Consider the following 21,554-nt stretch of genomic DNA (forward strand, 5'->3'; position numbering starts at 1 on the left):
AATGTTGCCAAAATCAAAAGCAATCATCTATCACAAAAAGTCGGCAAATAATGTCACTGAAACTGTCACTCATCATAAACGTCTAAGCGTTATAATAGAGGACAGTCTCAAATATGACCACCATATACTGCACACCATTAATCTACACACCAGAAACTAGGCTCCCTTTATAGCATCAATGGATTCCTTACAGATACTGCAAGAAAAACTCTAGCCACCACCTTCTTCGTAACAAACATAAGCAATACTCAAAGAAAGAAACTTGCCTCCTGCTACAACATAGCTAAATTTGCCACCAGTCTCCTCCATAGGACCTACCAATATCTCACCTTAAAGCAATTAAACTGGCTTGAACTGCACAACTGCCTAACATATTCAAAATGGACTACAGCACATAAACTCATTCATCATCTAGAAAAATGCCCTTCACTACAAAACATATTACTGTCCTAATGTCCAGCAAGGGACCACCATTCTAGTAACAAGTTCTTATTACTTACAAACAAGTCAAATAATATTGCAGAAGACTTGCTCTACTCCCAGTGCATTGCTAAATTCTGGAACAGTAGTAAAGAAAACTCTCCGACAAGCTCAGCAGTTTTAAACCACTGCTTAAACAACATCTTAACCAATCCTGGTCCTGTGCATGCTTATCACAGGGTTAAAACGTTTTCACTGTACAGTACTATCCAAATACTCTCCTTAAACATAATATTCTCAACCTCTTCCTGAAATGACAAAACAAATTTATACATAACTGCTGCCTGTACAGTCCACTAAGTTGCATGTGTGCTTCCTCTTTAGTAACTTTCACCTCTGTAAAATCTTAGAATGTATATGTATAAATGTATTTAGTGTTTGTGCATAAATGTAAATAGAAATGCAACTACTGTTTGTGTATAAATGTAAATAAAAGGTTAACTACTGTTGGTGTATACATGTAAATAGAAATGTAACTACCCTGTGTTTGACTGGAACTTGGTATAATGCAATGTAAGCAAATGGATATTTTCTCCCCAGGCCTCTGCTGAAAATGGGTATTACCCAGTTGGACTTTCCTGGTAAACAAAGACAAACTGAATAATTAAAATAATCACCACCAAGGATCATGTAGGTGCTATTAAAGACCAAAAATATTTCCACCATGGGACATGACAACACATCTGGATGTTTAACAAATAACAAAACTCTCCTCAAATTGTTTAACCTAAGCTTAACTGCAGGCTCTGCTCCTGAATTATGGTACACTGCAGCAATGATTCCCTCATCAAGGGCAGGTCCACCATGGACCCTGCCAATTATGGACTCCTCAGCCTTATGAGTCAGATATGCAAACTTATGGGGGTGCATCTTAACTGATCCCATCAATTATGATTCCAAAAATCTCTTAAGGCTAGACCCTCAAACATTTGGTTTTCTCAAAGGGAGATTGTGCCTATTAATCTAGTTAACTTCTTCAGGAAGGTCCTTGCTGGCTGTTGATAATGATCGTGCTGTTCATACAGCCAAAACATTTGACATCATACCCATGCAGGCACTGTAATGAAGATAAATGCTTTAAATATGCACCCTTATACGATAAGATGATTAGCAAACTAGCTAAGAAAGTTCCCACCCAGTTTGTGCAGCAGGTACCTTATCTGTAAGTATGAAGGCAAACAGCACAGTTCTTCCAGGCCTCGCTGTACTTGGACTTCTTCCTTCTGACATTTACTTCCATGATCTCCCAATTGAGAATTACAACCTCTGATTAAGTTTGTAGATGACTGCAAACTGGGTGTGTCTTGTCAAGACCCCCTCGGACACCTTTACTCTTCAGAAAGAAACTTACCCTCATTAATAGCTAGCATTCAGAAAATAGGCTGAAAGCAAAGGCAATAAAAAGTCTATCGTTTCTTTTGGCAAACAACTTTTACCTTCAACATACAATATAGTACAGTAAAGTACACTACAGTACAGCACGTACTCCACTGCTAAATGAAAATGCAGTCAGGGACCTGGATATGCTGGTTGACAGTTACCTCTTCTTCGATCATCATGTGGACATTGTAGACAGAAAACTCAAGTCTCCTTAGAATAGCCAACAGTGAATATAACAAGCCAGATATAAAGACATCATCCTTCTCTTGTATTCAGCACTGATTATACAAATTATACAGTACAATATCACTCTCAGAATGTATTTCACTCTACATATCAAAGAGAATCTTTAGAGGCTCCTAACTAAGAAAATTTCAGGCTTAAAATCCCTGAGCTACCAAGGGATGCTAGAAACTGTCTGTACTCAGTATCTTATATAGACTCTTCAGAAGCAATCTCTGCTTTGTCTGCCATGCCATTAGAGATCTTGTTGCCTTAATCTCCTATACCTATGAAAGCCTAATAGCTTAACCAGGGACCTAAATTGTCACCAGCAGATTAACAGAACATAATGGAGAGAAAGAGAGAGAGAGACAGAAAGAGAGAGACTCATTACGCAACACCTCCATCATCTGTAGAATAAGTTGCCCTTGCAAGTTAAGCAATGAAATACATCATCATCCTTTAAAAAAACCTGGATGACAGCATGCATACACTCAAATGTGCCCCAGGACTAATTGGTTTAGCCGTCCTTGAGAAAAGGGGTATAGTCTTTGGGGTGATAACGGCAAGGCATTCATTGATGGTCACAAGACTAAATAGTCTTGAAACTTCTTTAACACCATGAATCACTAAGCGACTTTTTCTTCGTTGTCGTCACATAGCCACTGTTAATTACTTTAGTAGCTGAAATCTATTGACAAGAGTCTCTAGCATGCATTAAGGGTTCCCTCTTTTCACTTTCTACCGGAACTGTTTTCACTCACTAATTTTATGACTGGAGTTTTCTAGTATGACTCAGTAAAAGGTTCCAGTAAACATACAGGTTTCTTGCATCCTTTCTAGCCAAAACCAAATTTTAGTTCCTCAAAGGTTTCAAATCTATCCCTTTTCTTTAACAGGAGTGTGTATTTTAACAGTGTATTATACTGCTGTTCTTGCGAGCAATACATGCAGGATTATGTGTGCTTTCAGTAATGTGGCAGGTTGCTGCTACAACCACTCCCCCTTTCAACACCCACCCCCGTTTCTGCTTGAGGTCAACTGAAGCAACATAGTGACTAACTAAGCTCTCTTCCCTCAAAAACTTTCACAACGTTTCACACTGACCCATGTTATTAGGTACTATAATACCACAACAGTACGTTACCCAACAGTATCTACATTTCTACACCAGTTAAAAGGTACTCTTTACCATCTCAACGAAATAACAGTTGTGTAAAACGTTACCATAACCACAGATGCCCTTCTCTTCCATGTTGCAGTATTCATAACCTTTGGGTTAGCCTCCACCTAGAGACCTGAACATCCGGCCAGTATACAAAAGCTTTAGTCACTGCAAGGAATGTGGGACATCTGACTTTGGCCATAGGGTATGTAGGCCATAAAAGTGATGTCTGCAAGTACCTTCCTGAAAAATGAATGCCCCAGTCAGGCCCCAGTCCCTGGATAGCTGCACACGTCCTGAATCATCCAGTAAAGTTTTTTTTTTTTCTTTTTTGGGGGGGAGGTAGGAGGGTGGGATAGAATACTGCAACATAGGATAGAAGGACATCTACAGTTATGGTAAGATTTTACACAACTACTCTATGTCCTTCGATTCTCATGTTGTAATATTCATAACCTTTGAGTGAATGCCACAGTTCAATGGGAAAAGGGTGGTAGTGGTTTGGAGCAGTTTTCCAAGAATCCATGCAGGATTGCCCTAGCACAGCCCGCTCTAGATCTGGAGATATGGTAAAGTTTGTAGTGGTTGGTGAAGGTATGGACAAATGTCCAGGTAGCTGCTTCTAGAATAGTAGTATTGTCCAGCCCCTTGAAGAAGGCTCCAGATGAGGTCATGGCTCAAGCAGATTGGGCTTTAATGTTAGAGTCCAGGTGTTTGCCGTGGTAGGTGTAACAAAAGGAGATGGCCTTGGAAATTCAGGCAGAAATAGTCTATGAGACCGCTTTCCCCAGCGCCCTAGGGTGAAAGGAGGCAAACAGTTACTCTGATCTCCTAAGGCATTTGGTCTTGTCTAGGTAAAATCTAAGTTGTCTGTGAACATCAGGGGAATGCAGGACTCACTCACGGTCATTCTGGGGTTATGGAAAAAAGGTGAGAAGGTGGATACATTGGTTCAGGGACAACTCATTGATCACCTTATGCATGAAGGGACGGGTTGGTCCATAGGGTTACTCTATCCTTGTGGAAGATTAAAAAGGGTGGAGTAACCATAAGGGCCTGGAGTTCTGACACTCTTCTGGCTGATGTAATGGCCACCAAAAGCACAGCTTTCCAAGTGCAGTATTTTAGAGAAGCTGCAGCTGCTGGCTCAAATGGAGCAACAGTGAGTTACTCTAACACATAATTCAGGTCCCAGGGTGGTGTAACTGGCCTCTGGGGGGGGGGGGCTGAGAAGTACTACTCCTTTCAGGAATAACTTCACTTGAAGTCTGGAAGCAAGTGGAAGGTCGATCAAGAGGCAGACGAGCAGAAATAACAGCAAGGTGGGCCTTAACAGATGAATATGCCAACTCTGCCTGCAACAATGCACACAGATAGGACAGCACTAAGGGGGCCTTCTCCTTGAAATGTGTCTAGCTGTCTTTTAAGACACCAAACAGAGAACCTTTTCCATTTTGATAGTATCTTCTAATACTGGGTTTCCTGGCCTCCTGCAGGACATTAAGCATGTCCTCAGTGTAAAGGTATCTAAAATGGATCAAAAACCTCATCACTCACAGGGTTAGGCTCAGAGATTCCAAGTGGGGGTGGATTAGGGGTCCCTTTGTCCTGTGTGAGTAGGTCCACTCTGTGAGGTAACTTGTTAGGGGGAACCGATGCCGTCTTGGCCAAAAGAGAGTCACCAACAAGATTTGTGGTTTATCCTGCTGAACTGGGAAAATGCATATAGAAGCATCCCCTTTAATGAGATAGAGAAGGCATCCGTTGCCCTCTCTAGGAGGCTGAGTGACCTGGTACAAAACTGAGGAAGCTGTATGTTCAGAGGGGAGGCAAACAGATCTATTTGTGGTGTGCCCCACCTGTGGACTATGTCCAAAAACACAGCCCTGTGTAGCATCCACTCATGGGATTGTGACAAAGACCTGCTCAAGGTATCTGCCTGAGTATTCTGAGCTGAGGGAATGTAGACCACCTGCAGAATGACTTCACGCTGGACCCCCAATTCCCAGGCTTGCAGTGCAAGTCTCCATAGCAATTAAGATCTTGTTCCCCCCTGTTTGTTCACATACCAAGGAACAGTAGTGTTGTCTGTGAACAACTTCAGGGGGCCCTTGCTTCAGATTGTCTTGGAAGGCCCTCAGTGCAAAGATGGGGGCCCTCATCTCTCGGATGTTCATGTGCTCCCTCTATAACCCAGGTCTGAAGCAACTGTGTACATTTCTTGGACTGGACTGAGGGGTTGTATGGGAAGTCCTGGGTTGAGAGGGACTATCCATCCACCAAAGGATCTCCTTCCTTAGGCATGGTAGGAAGGGAATGGAGTGGTCCAAGGGGTGGGAATGTTGGGTCCATGTGGACCTCGGGTACCACTGATATTTCCTCATGTTGAGTCTTGCGAATGGCAACATGGGGATAGTAAAGGCCATATGCCCCAAGAGTCTGAGATATTTTCTTGCTGTCATTGCAGGGGTGTGGAGGATAGACCGTAGGTATTCCTTCAGGCATTCCACCTTTTGGTGTGGGAGGAATGCCTTCATAACATCCACCCCGATTCTGCAGCCCAGGAAAACTTGGTCCTGAAGGGGTTTAGGTTGGATTTGGGGAAACTGATGGTGAAACCCAGGGACTGCAGAACATATATTGGCATGTGGTCACTTATGCTGGAGATGGTTCTGTAGGAAATTACAGCAATCTGCCTGGATCAGGGGGTCATCTAGGTACGGGAAAATTTGTATACCAAGGACCCTGCAATAGGCTACCACTGGAGCCAGACACTTGGTGAATACCCTTGGAGCATTAGGCCTGCATGAACTGGGTGAGTCTGGTCTGCACGCCAAGAAAACTAGGTCTTGGGTTACTATCACTGCTGACTTTTTCAGATTGATTGTGAAGCCCAGGTCCCAAAGTAGGGCCACGATGAACTTGAAATGAGACAAAAGTAACTGCTGAGACAGGGCTTGTACTAATAGGTCATCCAAATAAAGGAATACCCTGATTCCCACAGTCCTGCACTAAGCTAATCACTGGGACTTGGCACTTCAGGCACTGAGTTTAGGAATCAGGAGAGAAAAGGACTGGCAGATCATACAATTTCTGTAGTCATACTCTGCACCTAAACAGAAAAGGCACTGGAAATGGAGATCCTTGTAGGGAATCTGCATAACCCAAATCACGTTCCCCTTTTAGCAGATATCTAATAAAGCAACAAACACTAACACAACTGAAATAAAAATAACCAGTAAAGGTCAATAGTACCAATGACCACATGTAGAATAGACAAATGGGTGCAAGACCTGTGCTCAGACTGGTGACTAGACTGTCTTTGGATTTATGCTCATACATCGACTTATGTACACTTATACCCACAGGCGTCAGTCATACATCAGACGTACAGCTCTAGGGAAGGATTTGGTACCCTGGCTGGATGTCTAGGCTATTTGGTGAGATAACCCAACAGTTTGGAATACTGCCACAGTGATCTAAGGAAGGACATTATATAAAACATACTATTTCAGTTGCTGATACTCAGTGGGTCTTTAGAGGTATCTGCACATTTCTAGTTTCAGGCTTAGGCTGTTCAGTTGTAAAAAAGGCTTAATTAACTAGCAATTCTTCAATTAGCACAGCTAATTTGTCAGTATTCTTAGGATCATTCTGAAAAGCCTAAAAAACTAAACGGGCGTGCCCTTCTGAATTTGTCAGCAGCTAAAATATTCATCATCTTGCTTTTGCCATTTATTTCTATTAACAGCCAAACCATTTAAAATGTGTTTTAGAACACACAGTTGAACTCTTACAGTTTTCTCTGGTGGTAAATGTTGAGTTATAGCCTCTGGTTTCAGAAGACACAACAACAGTAGCCAACAGATTTTTTTGTTTGTTTTTAAGCTTGTATAAATGTTGCAGACCAAAAACATTGCACCTTCCATGTCTGTTTATGTTTTGAATGTTCCTCCTGTCAACTGGGGAACACAAGATTAGTTCAGTCAGGCTGAACTCAGTTCTCAGGTTGAGGTTGAGGTTTGTTTCAGGTTCTTCTCTGAACACAGGTGCATCCTCAATAAGTTCCAGGTATTCCACAAACATGGTTAATCTTCCAAGAATATCCAACAGACAGCATTCTGTTATTCCAAGAATCCCTACTCTCGGAGGAATAACTCCCTCGACGACAGGCAGATATCTTGGTCATTTTAAGTTGAAGCCTTTGCTTTAGTTTTGTTCCAGAACAGTATTTGCTGATGCATGCTTTACCACACCACGTGGTGATGTGTACACATATACCAGCGCAAACAGCAAAGGAAATTGTATTACAACACATGAAACAGCATTTTTTTAACAAGACAGCATTTTAATAGTCTCTTATCATCCACTATGCTGAAGTATTCTCTGCATCTACAAACCAGCTCCAACCCACAGACACACAAAAAAAGAACTGTCCAAATGTACATAGTATGCATATGTGAATTTTAGCAATGTTACAAAAAAGCTACATTTTCTTCCTCTCGCTTCAGTGCACTAATATGTGAAGTCTGACAAAAACCTGTATGAAAAGAAGAATGCAACAAAAATTTGTTTAAATAGCTTACCAATATGCTACTGACAAGTGCAACTTCAAATGCAGTAGGCCCCAGATTGAAAACCAAGGCACTTAAAACAAAGCTGATTCCCCTTGTTCCTCTGTCAATTGCCTTTGAAAGGGCTCCAGTCTGCCTGCTCAGGTGAAAACCCAAATCCAAATTATGAAGGTGGAGGAAAACATTTTTTGCAATTCTTCTGATGGAGTTCTGAGCAACTTTGCCAAACACAGCATTCCTCAGCTCATTAAACAGTGCAGAACTTGCTCTTGAAGCACCATCTAAAACAACAAAACAAAAAAAAAATGCAGTCAAACCAGAAAAAGTGAAAAAAAGACGACATTGAAATACACCAAAAAAAAAAACATTTAATGAAATATGTCACACAAAATTAAAGTTTATACTTTCCACTCGAGTGTAGCATGTTTTTACATATCTAGGAAAAGCTTTTACATCTTCACTAAGAATCAACTCCTTGTAATCCACAGTGGTGCAGCAGTAGCGTTGTTGTCTCATAGCAAGAGGTTCTCCCATTCGATTCTCAGCTAGTGTGCGGGGAGTGCCTTCTGTGTGGATTCTGCATGTCCTCCCCGCGGATCGAGTGGCGTTCCGAAAGACATGCGTGAATGGATGTGCCTTCGTTGAAGGTTGGGCGTCGAGCTGGAAACTCAGAACCGTGAAAATCTACTGCCAATCATTAGCAGACAGGAGTTCCACTGTAGCGACCCCTAACCGGGAAAAGCCGAAAAGACAACAACTAAGAATCAACTCCTTCATTTCTGCAATACAACAGAAGGCCAAGAGCACTCATTTCAGCTGTACTATCTATATATCTGGAAAGGCATTTTTTCAGCTGTCCCCTAACAGAATTCTTGCTTAAGTAGTTGCTTTTCTCCATATTTCATCAATCTGTGAGGTTCAACAACATATCCCCAGTGACAAAGCAATCCTGAGACTGCCAATGAGTTCAGTGTTGCCATGCAAGGAAGCTATAGTTAACAGATGTTGGCAGTTCTAGTGTCTGCCAGACAATGGGCAAGGAAACACAATAGCAATGCTGAGCTCCTTTACATAACATTCATTTACACAGACTAATGAACTGGATAACTACAACATGGGGAGCTGTCTGCAGAAATTAAAAGGATGGACATCATTCTCCTGATCCCGTAACACTACTGTAAAATGTACTGAGGTGGGGTTGTTTGTATATGGAAGAGGGAAAAACAGACAACAAAAGAGAGAGCCAAGTACTCCTCCATAAATCTAATAGCATCTCTAGCTGGAATGAGTGTGTAGAGTAGGGAGTGGTACTGGATGAATGCAATCCTGAAATGCGGCCAAATAGTTTGAAAATAGTTTGCAGAACCCACTTATGTGAGGTAATATGGTTTCTGGTTATGAAGCACAACTTTAAAACTACTTTTTAGAAATATAGGTAAGGAAGAGGTTACTATAGGACCAGAAATAAGGAACTAACATTTCCTTAGTTGCTGCTGCTGTAGCTGGTTCTTGTGAAACACTGGGCAGACGAGGAATTTTGTATTGTCTACCATATTTCTGATGTCTTCTTTTTAATGCTCTCTTGCTGGCAGAAAATTTCCTTAAAAAAGAGGTACATTCATAAAAAAAGACGTTATGTACTCACCATAACGTTCCATCTGAGTAGGTAAACTTCATTTGTCAACAACCTGTGGGTTTCGGATCCAACACGGATCCGAGCCGGCAGTATACCAAGCAAAAGATCAGAGCTCCAAGCTTCTCCACCCCTACCCATACTACACTGCACTGCAACCTCCTTCCAATCCTCAGATCAAGTTTGCCACTCCACACATGACACCAACAAACTAAAACCAGAGACCCCTGAACCAAGGACAAACCTCAAGCTCGTGAACTCCGAACATCGAGCTCAGCAAAAATAATCGCCAAGGTAAGGGGGAAGGAGGGAGGGATGGTTGCTGACAAATGAAGTTTACCTACTCAGATGGAACGTTATGGTGAGTACATAACTTCTTTATCTGAAGTAGTTAACTTCATTTGATCAGCAACCTGTGGGACAGAGTCCCCAGCTACCCGAAATCTTGGGAGGCCCTTAAGGAAGAATATTCCAGAGCACTGCAGAGCCAAAGGAAGCCCTTCCTCTAGACACCAAATCCAGTTTATAATGAGTAATAAAGGTGTGAGAGGATGCCCAGGTAGCCGCTGAGCAAATGTCATCCAGGGAAACTCTATTCCAGAATGCTGCAGACGTTGCCATAGAACGTGTAGAATGAGCATGAACTCCTTCTGGTTCTGGTAAACTAAGCTCTCTATATGCTTGTAGGATACAAAGGGAAATCCACCTAGCGAGAGTCACCTTTGAAACTGATTTCCCTAAAAAAGGCTTAGCAAAGGAAACAAAAAGTTGATCAGATTTACGAAAGATCGCCATCCTGTGCAAATAAAAACGTAACTGCCTGTGAACATCCAGCAGATGAAGGTTGTATTCCCCTTTGTTCTGAAAATTAGGGGAAAAGACAGGCAAATTAATAGACTGATTAATGTTTGTCTCAGAAGCAACTTTAGGGAGAAAAGACGGATTAGTCCTGAGAGACACCCTGTCCTAATGAAACACAAGATATGGGGGTTTCATACAAAGAGCATGAAGCTCCGACACTCTCCTGGCTGAGGTTATAGCTACCAGAAAAGCAGTCTTCCACAACAAGAATTTTAAGTCAAATGATGCCGAGGGCTCGAAAGGAGGCACAACTAAGGCCTGAAGAACCGCAGTCAGATCCCATGGCAGGGACGGATTCTTAATAGGAGGTCTCAGAAGAAAAGTGCCTTTCAACAGTCTTACAAATTCTGGCAGCAGTGAGAGAGCCTAAATTGTCTCCTACATGGAAATGAGAAATAGCCGCCAGCTGGACTTTCACTGTGGAAGAGCTGGCTCCTTGCTGGAAGATACGAGACAAAAAGTCTAATACTGCTGGGATCAGAGCAGTAAAAGGATCTAGACTTCTCTGTGAAGCCCAAACGGAGAAATGTCTCCATTTGCTACAGTACATTTTCCTGGTAGATTTAACAGGGGAAGAGATACCGGGAGTCCTAGCAACTAGTAGAACTGGAGCAGCCAAGCTGTGAAATTCAGGCTGCCCAGATTCAGAAGAAGCATTCCAAAGGGATGTCGAATAAGATCCGGAATGGGATCAAAGATCCAAAGTGGAGCTATAAGATGAGACCGTAGGCAGGGGAACCAGACTTGACAAGGCCAGAATGGGGCTATGAGGATCATTCTGCTCCCCAACCGGTGAGCTTTCTGTAAGAATTTTGTCATGAGCTGGAGCCGGGGATACGCATAAAGAAGACCGGGTCGCCAAACATGAACAAGAGCGTCTCTGGGGGCTTCCCCCATAGGGGGGATTAGAGCGAAAAACTTGCTGCACTTCGCGTTGGATGGCGATGGAAAGAGATCGCAGCCAGGCTGATCCCACTTGAGGAAGATCTGTTCCGCTACACAAGGGATCAGAGACCACTCGTAGGGAGAAAGGATAGTTCTGCTCAATTTGTCTGCCAAGATGTTGGACCGACCCGGAATGTGCGTTGCTATCAGAAAGCGGTTGGTGGAGATCGCCAATTCCCAGACTCTCATGGATTCTCGATAAAGGGGATAAGACTTGGTTCTCCCCTGTTTGTTGATACACCAGACCACTGACATATTGTCTGACTGGATCACAATAATTCCCAGAGGAAGATAAGCATGAAAGGCCTGCAACGCTAAAAGGACCGCTCTCATCTCTAGAAGATTTATATGCAGAACGGTCTCGCTTTGAGTCCACGTGCCTTGAACAGTCCTGCCTGAACAGTGCCCCACCCTAGGCGGGAGGCATCCATGGTCACAGTGGCTTGGGGTTGGGGTGCAACAAAAAGATGTCCATCCTGCAAATTCCGGGATCGGAGCCACCACGTGTGGGAATTTCTGCACACACTTCTCAGAGTAATTGCAAAATCTAGAGGTTGATGAAGTATCGACCACTGAACTTGCAACATCTACTGTAGAAAGGGATCAGGTTGATAGCTGCTGTCATGGACCCTAAGGCTCTCAGGACTAATTCTGCTGGGGGTGCAGGGGACTGCAGAAGCACTAACACATGAAGTGCCAGACAGTGTAGTCTGTCGGCAGTCAAGAATGCCCTGGCCTGAAGAGAATCTATTCTCGCCCCTATGAAGTCTAAAACTTGAACAGGTTGAAGGGAAGACTTCCTGAGATTTATGGTAATCCCCAGCTGAGGTGACATCCGGAGAAAGAAATCTCTGGCTAGTAAGTGTAGATGTCTGGTGGGGACAGTGAGCAGCCAGTCTAGGCACGGGAAGACCTGAATGCCCTGAAGTCTCAGGTGGGCCGCTACAACTGCCATGACCTTGGTGAACGGGGCTGTGGTGAGACCGAAGGGTAGGATCCTGAATTGATAATGACTGGCCCCTAGCTGAAAGCGGAGGAACCTCCTGGATCGTCTGTCCATCAGGATATGGTAGTATGCATCCTTGAGGTCTATTGAGCACAAACAGTCTTCCTCCTGCAGGAAGGGCAGGCTGGATTGAAGCGTGACCATCCGGATCTTCTCCTTGGCAACAAACAGGTTCATTGTTGATAGGTCGAGAATCGGCCTTAGGTCCCCAGACTTTTTTCGCACCAAAAAGAACCTGGAATAGATGCCTGATCCGGACTGGTCTGGGGGCACCTTCTGGATGGCTCTTGTATTTCCAAAGCCGTGACCTCCCTCTGAGTAGGTGGGACATCCGGGAGGCGCCTTGTGTTAAGGAGGCTTGTTTGAGAAGGGAATAGAATAGCCTCTGGATACTATTCGAAGCACTCAGCAATCTGTCGTGATGGACTCCCATTGGGGTAGTTGCATTGAAAAACATCCAACTGCCTCCAGAGAGGAGCAGTCGGGCAACCCCTCAGGGTTGCTGTGTGGGTCAATCTGAAAAAGGTTCCTGTGACCCGAAGTTCCTCTGCACCCCTCTGCTTCTGGGCCGGCGTCCACCTTGTCCCCCTCTGCCTCTGAAGGAGAAGGAATCCTGAGTGTTCTGGAACCACAGCTTCTTTTGCCCTCGCTGGTTCCTGGAAAACGACCTTTGAGGGTTAGAGAAGTGGATCCTGACAGCGTTTTCCCGTCTTTCTCGCTCTGGACAGGCGTATCGCGGACAGTCTTCCCGAACAGGGTCAATTCGTCAAAGGGTGTGTTAGCAAAGGATGCCTTGAAGGGTTTCGAGAAATTGCAAAGACAGAGCCAGGCGTGATGCCTTAAGGCGATGCCGGACCCGCTAGCCATAGCGGCTCCCTCAGTGGCATGAGAGAGTAAACGCATGAATGCATTGGACACAGACTTGAGAGTGGCCATACGAGCCGAGAAGATCCGTTTATCCTTGGCCGACATGGACTCCGGGGGAGACTCAGCGTACTCTTTTACAAGGTCCAGCTGCAGTCGAATTACGTGGGCCAAGTAATTCAGAGCCCTTATAGTAAACGTTGTTGAAGCAAAAGTCCGCTTTCCAAGATGGTCCATCGCCCTGGACTCCTTGTCTGGGGGGTGGACTGAGGAACTTTCCTAGGCAAGTTCCTTTTTTGTGGCCATGGCCACCATCATGGCATCAACTCAGAAACGTTTGCTCCGAAAGGCTCTATCTGCCGGGGGGCTCAATATTTTGTCGGGCCTTTTGGGTATTGGCTCCACAGTGTCTGGCTCCTTCCAAGCTCTGGTGGTGATAAGGTCCACCAGAGAGTCGGTTGGGGGGGACACCCAAGAAGTAGATGGGTCTGTGTCGAATGCCTCCAGGAATACTGACTCATCAGAGGAAGGTTTTTGGGCGGATCACCCCCCCCCCCCCGGCGAAGGATTTCCATAATGTCTCCGGAGACGTCTTCAGGGGGTGATTTGGGGGAACCTTCCTCTTCCTCCAAGTTGGTATCCTCAGTGAGGGACTCGGGGGAGTCCAAGTGCCTCCTTTTACACTGGCATTTGTGAGGGACCTCCTCGGGTGGACTCTCCAGGGAGGGCTCACAAATGGTTTTGTGTTCCTCCAGGGGAACTAGCTGGGGTGCAATAGACACAGGCTGTCCCTGGGGGGACTGGATGACAGAAGACAAGCCCAACTGCGAGGGGGCAGGGATGGACCCTGAGGAAAGAGTGAGGGGTCTCGATCCTTCAGAGAGAACCCTCTCAACAACGAACGCAGAAGGAGAACTGGCTTCCCTGAAACTGGTGGTGAGGTTAGACGCGACCCTCGGATCCGATGAAGGGATCGGAGCCAAAGTTGGAATGGCCGGACACAATGGAACGGTATGCCCTGACCTCAACGGAGACGATGACACACTCATCCCCTCGGATCCGACGCCCAACTCTCGGCTCCAAGATCTCGGGTCTGAAAGCGGATCTGACAGACTCGGGGGCATGGCCGGCATCAAAGCCGAAGGTACCATCGGCGCCGACCCCGACTCCGGGGCTCCTCGGATCCATAGACTCTGAGATCCGATGGTGGATCAGAGAAGGAGCTATCGGGGCAAAAATGGAGCCATACTCCCCGCACCGGTTGGGGGAGGCCAGCAACACCCCCATCTGCAGTTGAGTTTGTAGAAACCTTCACATCATCCGATCCATGTCTACTTCAGAGATGCTCCGAGTCAATCTCGAGGATGCCACCGATGCCGGCCGGGACAGCCGACGCGAAGACGACCTCGAGGGTGGTCTAGCCTCCTCCTCTGGCTCCGGAAAAAAACGTGGTGAATGGAGCCGAGGGGAGGATGGCCTGGTAACTTTAACAGGAGACAAAATCACCGTAGCGGGAGGGGCCGTTGGATCCAACTCGGCCTGCCGCTTGCGGCCCTTCTCTCTATCTTTTTCTGAATGTCTCTCTCTCTCCCTGTGTTTTTCTTTCATTCTCTCTTTCTTGGCCTCTCTCTCTCCCTGTGGCAAGGTGGGAGGGTGAGTCCCAGACAGGGGAGGAGGGCTGGAAGGCTGGACAGCCACAGCCCTGGCTGGTGAAAAAGCTGTGGAAGCAGAAGAGGCAGAAGTTGATTCCGCGGGTAAAAGACCCACCAGAATTAACTTGTTCCTGCAATCCCTCAGGGCTCGGGGGTTGAAGGCCGCACAGATTTTGCAGCCGGATGACAAATGAGGCACACCCCCCCAGCACATCACACACAGAGTCGGCTGGTGACAGCTTGTGGCCACACTCTGTGCACTTAGAGGAAGTCACTTTCTGACTTTCCGACATAGTAAACGGACACACACACTCTACAGGCGGGGAAGTGGGGCCTACACTGACAGAAAGTTAACAACTTTCAAACTACAAAACGTAAATATCTGGCGAGGAAGGAAACCTGTAGTGAGAGATAAACTAATATTTATCAATAGAAATATCAAAGGGGCACACACAGACCAAAAAATTTCGAAAACCTGACAAACTTGCCTGGAGCTCAAAAATCCCATGCTGGCAAAGCCGCGGCAAACGAGATCTGAGGATTGGGAGGAGGTTGCAGTGTAGTATGGGTAGGGGGGAGGAGCTTGGAGCTCTGATCTTTTGCTTGGTATGCTGCTGGCTCGGATCCGTGTCGGATCCAAAACCCACAGGTTGCTGATCAAATGAAGTTAACTACTTCAGATCAAACATCTTACAGCTATTCTACTGTTGCCTTTTCCCCCCTCAGTCTGTTAACATCACATCAACTGACTTGTCAACTCATGAATCTGCACTTGTTGGGGCAACCAGCACCTGACTTTTTAACATCTTCTGGTTAAGATTCCATTCTAAGTCATACATATTCTAAGGTTACTAGCACTACAAAAGGATCTATTGCCTCATATGCACACTTCAGCAAAGGGAACCCCAATTTTATTTGGCATAGCAATAATCTTCTCCAATTTAACCTTTGCATCACCTTTAGAAAATGAATGGATTTTTTCATGAAGTTGACAGAGAACAGAACTTTAACTCACAGTGCAATACTAGCTGCTAAAGGCTTTAAAAGTTAGACAAGAAGAGAGATCTACAAAGGATTCTTAATTCCCTATCAAGGATAAGAGAAGCCAAGGGTAGATTTTTCTTTTGTAATAGCTTGAAATTAAGACAACCAGGAGCAAGGTCCACCTTCGTGTTGTTGCATAAATGTGATATATGGAAATCCTGCAAAGCCCGTTTTCTAGGAGCTGCAGCCTGCACTCATGGATGCTGACAGTTTGCCTGAGTATGGCTTTTTAGTGTACATCACACAGTATAGAAAGGCTGCTTTGAATGTTTCATTAAGTAACATACCACAGCATCTTCAGTGGAATACAGAATCATTAGAAAAAAAAAATCTCCCACCAAAATTCCCCTTATTTTCCTAAAAGTAGTATCCTCAGGTAAAGGAATAAAAGACTGAATGGATATGCTACTGTGATCTGAATCCAGATGCACAGTACAATCAAGGAATAATGTAGAAACATTGTTCTTCACCAGAAAAAAACTGGGGAAGGAGACATTTATCTGCTATCAACACTAGTACAAGTAATGGTACTTCTTGATCGGAACTCGCACATAACAGGCACAGTCTCTGCAAAACTGTCACTAAACTCCACTGACATTTCGCAGATCCCTTAACTATAATGAAAATTCTCTTGTAAATATTTTACAATTAAGTGGATGACGAACAAAAATCAGCAAACACTGACATCAACAGTGCTCATGTTACATGTCTCACGCTACATATCTCAACGAATTCTGTGGCATCTCCACAACTAAATATTTACTGACTTGCTCTGGGCTAAAGAGTTCCTGAACCTTGTCAACAATTTTCTTCAGCTCTATTGATGGTACTGAGGACATTTATTTAACTTCATAATGATGATGGTCAGATGCTGATTACTCGTACTGCAGAACCAAAATGACCAGTTTTCATGACCCACAAATAGAATCCCTTGGAAGTGTATCTGCTTCTTCAATGAAGATTATGGAGGACTTAATTTTTTTCGGATACTGCTTCCTTTTCAGCAACATTTTCAATTTTCCCTTTTCCTCCCTTTTAATTTAACTGCCTTTTCTTCTTTATAAAACTTCTGTAATTTGTTCTTTTTTCCCTTAAAAAAATTATGCAACCTTGTCTTTGTAAGATATGAAGATAAAGATTTTAATACTGTTAGTCTAACAGCTCTGTTAAATTTTAGATACTGCTTACAATAATTTGTATCAAGATCTATCCCAAAATCAAACAAACTTCAACTACGTTATCTCCTACAGAATACCTGTCTACTACAGGCACACACCCTTGTTAAATCAACACTGAAGAGAAAGACATTTCCTCTACACTTAACTTCTTTGAAAAAGGTGTTAATAAATCTGATAAGTGAATGGAATGACAGCTGAAGTGGTGGCTACAATAAGACCGAATTACTGTATAACATAATTGAAAACAGAAAATGTAGCCAACAAATAAATATTTTCAAAACTGTGAGAAGAAATTATGCAGTCCTATGGCAATGATGTTTATGTGGGTTTCTTACTACAGCACATCTGCACCTACATTAACTTGACAACAGCATTAGCCTCTGGAGGGAAGCAAAATGGATATGGTAAAAAAAATTACAGGACTAGTGCAACTTCTCTTACTGCCACAGGGATCCTGCTGAATGCAAGATCTGCCTGGTGATTAAGGGTCCTAGTCATTTCACAGGAGGGTAATTTAGAGGGGTGATGGGTTAGGATAAAGACCCAAGATGGCAATTCAGAGGTACCCAAGGGTGGGCATTGCCTATTTCCTCTTCAGGAGTTGCTTGACTGGTGCTGATAGGTCTAACACAAATGCTGTAATGGATAGCAACCGAGTTCATCCTTGAAGGAGAAAGCTCTAGGCCTTAGTAGCATCTTATGCATACCCACATACCTGACATTGATGCCCTACCACATCAGAGTACTCCAGATCAGTGGGTTATGTGCAAGACAACTGTAGAAGTGATGTTCAGGATTCTTCCACAACTCCACAGACCCCAGATTTGGGAATGTCTGAGATTTTCTCAGGTCCTGTTCCATGAAGATAAAACAGGATTCTAAACAGGTAAAACAAAGTGAAGCAAATTCCAAGCTGGAACAGGAGCAATCATTTTTCTCCAAGCCTTAGACTTTTTAACATATGACTATGTGGATAGGTGTTATAGTCACTGCTGCCCATTTATTCCTGTCTGAATATGTGACTGTTATAATTATGTTGTTTCTCATTCTTGCTTTTTTCATTTCTCCAAGTATTTTGGGTTTCTAACACCATGATGGGAATGGACCCCATTCCTAAGTCAAAGTACGATTCAAGTTCATGAAATTAGTATTGTTTCAATCTTTGATGTCCACCAGAAGTGCTTTTCCCAGCACCCATAATGTTCCCAAGTAATGACTCCTACTGCAATTTGTATGGAGTTAAATGTATTGGTAACATATCTAAATACGACTGTAGATTATTTTTTATAAGACCCATTGTTCCTACAACTCTTGTAACTGTCTGGGTATCTTTTGTCCACATTGTTCACAATTCTACCTGCAAATACTCATATTTTATGACTTTGTGTTTCTCTGTACACAAGACACTGTAGTGATTTCAATGATCAATGCTACTTTGGTCTTCTTTTCACACACCACTATTTCTGGTTTTCTTGCATCTATCTTTTGAACTGTTGGTAATAGATGATTCCATGTGATGTGAACGTCATTTTCTATGATGCTTTGTGGGTCATGTTTCCAGTGCTTTTCAGCCACTTCAGTACCATAATGTTTGCACAATCTCCAGTGTAACACTCTTGCCACATTATTATGCCTTTCAGTACACAGTCCTTCTTCCATTAGTATGTCACAACCAGCAACAAGGCGTGCAACTGTTTCCAATTATGTTTTATAAAACCTACATTTGTCTGTTTCTCCCAGATGTCCAATGGACTTTGTAACCCGTGTACGTAGCTTACCATCTTTGGATGCTAATATTAACCTTTCATCTTTTGGTGTGAATTCACCACTCCATAACCATTCTTGCACTGGATCCTGATCAGTATGAGGTTCTTCCTGAAGTTTTCTATACTTGCAACTGTATTTATGCATGTCCCACATTTCTTGCCTTCTCCTCTGATCCTTCACCTTACATTCTTTCTTTTGTGACTTGGCACATTCAGTTGCTGCCTCATTTTTATCTACTTCTGGTTTGATTTCCATTCCTGCTTGATGCCGATATGCTTCTGCTACACTAAGCAAGGAAATCAATTTAGATTTTATTCTCCTCATGTTTCAAAAAACTTTCACTACGTTTGGGTCCTATGAAGTCAGCAGATATGTGTGCAGTCCCATGATTGTAGATCTATACATCTAATCAGTTTCAAGGAGGCCCATCCCTTATTCAGAATGGGGAATATATAATCTTGGTATGCACTGATTTTTATAAATCATTTGGTGAGCATGAAGTATCCTTCTTGTTTTCCTGTCTAATCTATCCAACACGTTTTGGGGCCAGTCAACCCCTCCAAAACTACAAGTTAAGACAGAAAGAGCAAATAGGTTTATAGCTTGAATTTTGTTCCCAGATGTCAACGTTGTTTTCAGGATTAATTTAAATCTTCTAAAATATTCCTTACTAAGGTTTACAATTTCAGCAATACTACTCTCTTTTGCTTGCTGACTTCTCGCCCCATTCTTGATCTTTTCAAATTTCTCCAAGTCTTTTGGGTTGCTAATACCATAATGGGAATGAACCACATTCCTAGGTCAAAGTACGATTAAAGAGCATGAAATTAGTATGGTTTCAATCTTTGATGTTAGCCAGAAGTGTTCTTTGCAGCACACACAATGTGCCCAGTAATGACTCCTTCTGCAATTCATATGGGGTTACATGTACTGGTATCATATGTAAATATGATTGTAGATTCTTTTTTTATAAGACCCGTTGCTCCTACTACTATTGGAACTGTCTGGGTATCTTTGTTCCACATTGCTCTTGTTTCTGCCTGCAAATCCTGATATTTTATGACTTTGTACGTCTTTGTACACAAGACACTGTAGTCACTGGGTGTGGCAATTTCAATGACCAATGTTACTTCTGTCTTCTTTTCATGGACCACTATATCCAGTTTACTAGCATCTATCTTTTGAACTGTTGACAATGGATGATCTCATGTAACGTAGACTTCATCACTTTCTATGATGCTTTATGGCTCATGTTTCCAGTGTTTTTCAGCCACTTCAATACCACTATGTTTGCACAATCCCCAGTGGAACAGTCTTGCCACATTATTATGCCTTTCAGTATACAGTCCTTCTGCCATTAGTATGTCACAATCAACATGTTGTACAACTGCCACTAATTCTGTTTTACAAAACCTACATTTGTCTGTTTCTCCCACATGTTCAATGGACTTTGTAAACCAAAGTGTATGTAGTCCACTTCTGCTGCCAATATTAACCTTTCATCTCTTGGTTTGAAGTCACCTCTCCTTAACCATTCCTGATCATGAGGTTCTTCCAGAAGTATTTTATACTTGCAACTATATTTATGCATTTTACAAAATTCTTACCTTCTCATCTGGTCCTTCACCTTATATTCTTTCTTTTGTTTTTTGGCACATTCAGTTGCTGCCTGAATTTTATCTGCTTGTGGTTTGATTTCCACTCCTGCTCGACACTGATTTGCTTCTGCTAGACTCAGCAGGGAAGTCATCTTAGATTTATTCTCCTCATGCTTCAAAACTTTCACTGCATTGGGGTCTTGTGAGGTCAGCAGATATATGTGGAGTCCCATGACTGCAGATCTATACATGTAATCAATTTCAAGGAGGCTCATACCGCCTTCAGAACGGGGAATATATCATCTTGGTATGCACTGATTTCTATAAGTCATGTGGTAAACATGAAGCATCCTTCCTGTTTTCCTATCTAATCTATCCAACACGTTTTGGGGCCAGTCAATCACTCCAAAACTGTAAGTTAGGACAGGAAGAGCAAATTGGTTTACAGTTTGGATTTCGTTGCCAGATGTCAGTACTGTTTTCAGGATTAATTTAAGTCTTCTAAACTACTCCTTACTAAGTTTTATTCACTTTTGTTCATGTTTTATTGGTCATCCTTCATCAATTCCCAAATATTTATACACTCCCTCATGCTCAAGTTTTTTGTTTATCACATTCTTGTTTCAAAATGATGTTTTCTTGGTGTAGCAGTTTTCCTGCTTTAAAGGTCGGTTTTACACATTTAGCAAGATCAAATGACGTTCTTAAATCATCTGAAAAAGTTTTCACAACTTGCAGTTGAGCTTTCAGTTCCACATGTGATGAGCTATGCAGTTTGAAATCATCGACAAAGAGAAGATAAGTCCTTACACTTTTTTGTTTACTTGGAGCCAATTTATAGCCATGGCCTAAACTGTTAAGTAGACAGCTTAATGGGTTAAGGGCAAGGCAGAATAGCAGCAGTGACACAATGTTACCCATTGAATTTTTATCCATGGAATAATAATTTGTCCTTTATCATGGCTTCAATGCTAAGTGGTCTGCCACTGTTTCATGGTCACTGTAATGTAGCTGATCGGTGTAGGGTGTATTTTATAAATTTTTAAACACTCTTTTATCCATGAATGTGGGATACTATAAAATATTTCTTTGTAGTCAATCCATGCCGTACTTAGATTCTTCCCCTTTTTAGAGTTCTCCACTATGACTATTTCACAAGGTTGGTGTCTGTTCGGGGTGTGCATA

At 43.1% G+C, this 21,554-nt stretch overlaps 1 protein-coding gene across 2 annotated transcripts in view; it reads right to left on the reverse strand.

Moving 5' to 3' along the window:
• ABCB7 (ATP binding cassette subfamily B member 7) overlaps nt 1-21,554 on the reverse strand; it is a 1,517,597-nt gene that overhangs the window by 1,011,595 nt on the left and 484,448 nt on the right. For both annotated transcript variants that reach the window (XM_044057689.1, XM_044057687.1), the window contains exon 6: nt 7,834-8,102. In XM_044057689.1, coding sequence (XP_043913624.1) covers nt 7,834-8,102 — 269 coding nt within the window. The remainder of the gene's footprint in view (nt 1-7,833; nt 8,103-21,554) is intronic.

This window comes from Protopterus annectens, chromosome 15.part0 (assembly GCF_019279795.1).
Source record: "Protopterus annectens isolate FY-2018-M chromosome 15.part0, PAN1.0, whole genome shotgun sequence".
Lineage (NCBI taxonomy): Eukaryota > Metazoa > Chordata > Ceratodontiformes > Protopteridae > Protopterus > Protopterus annectens.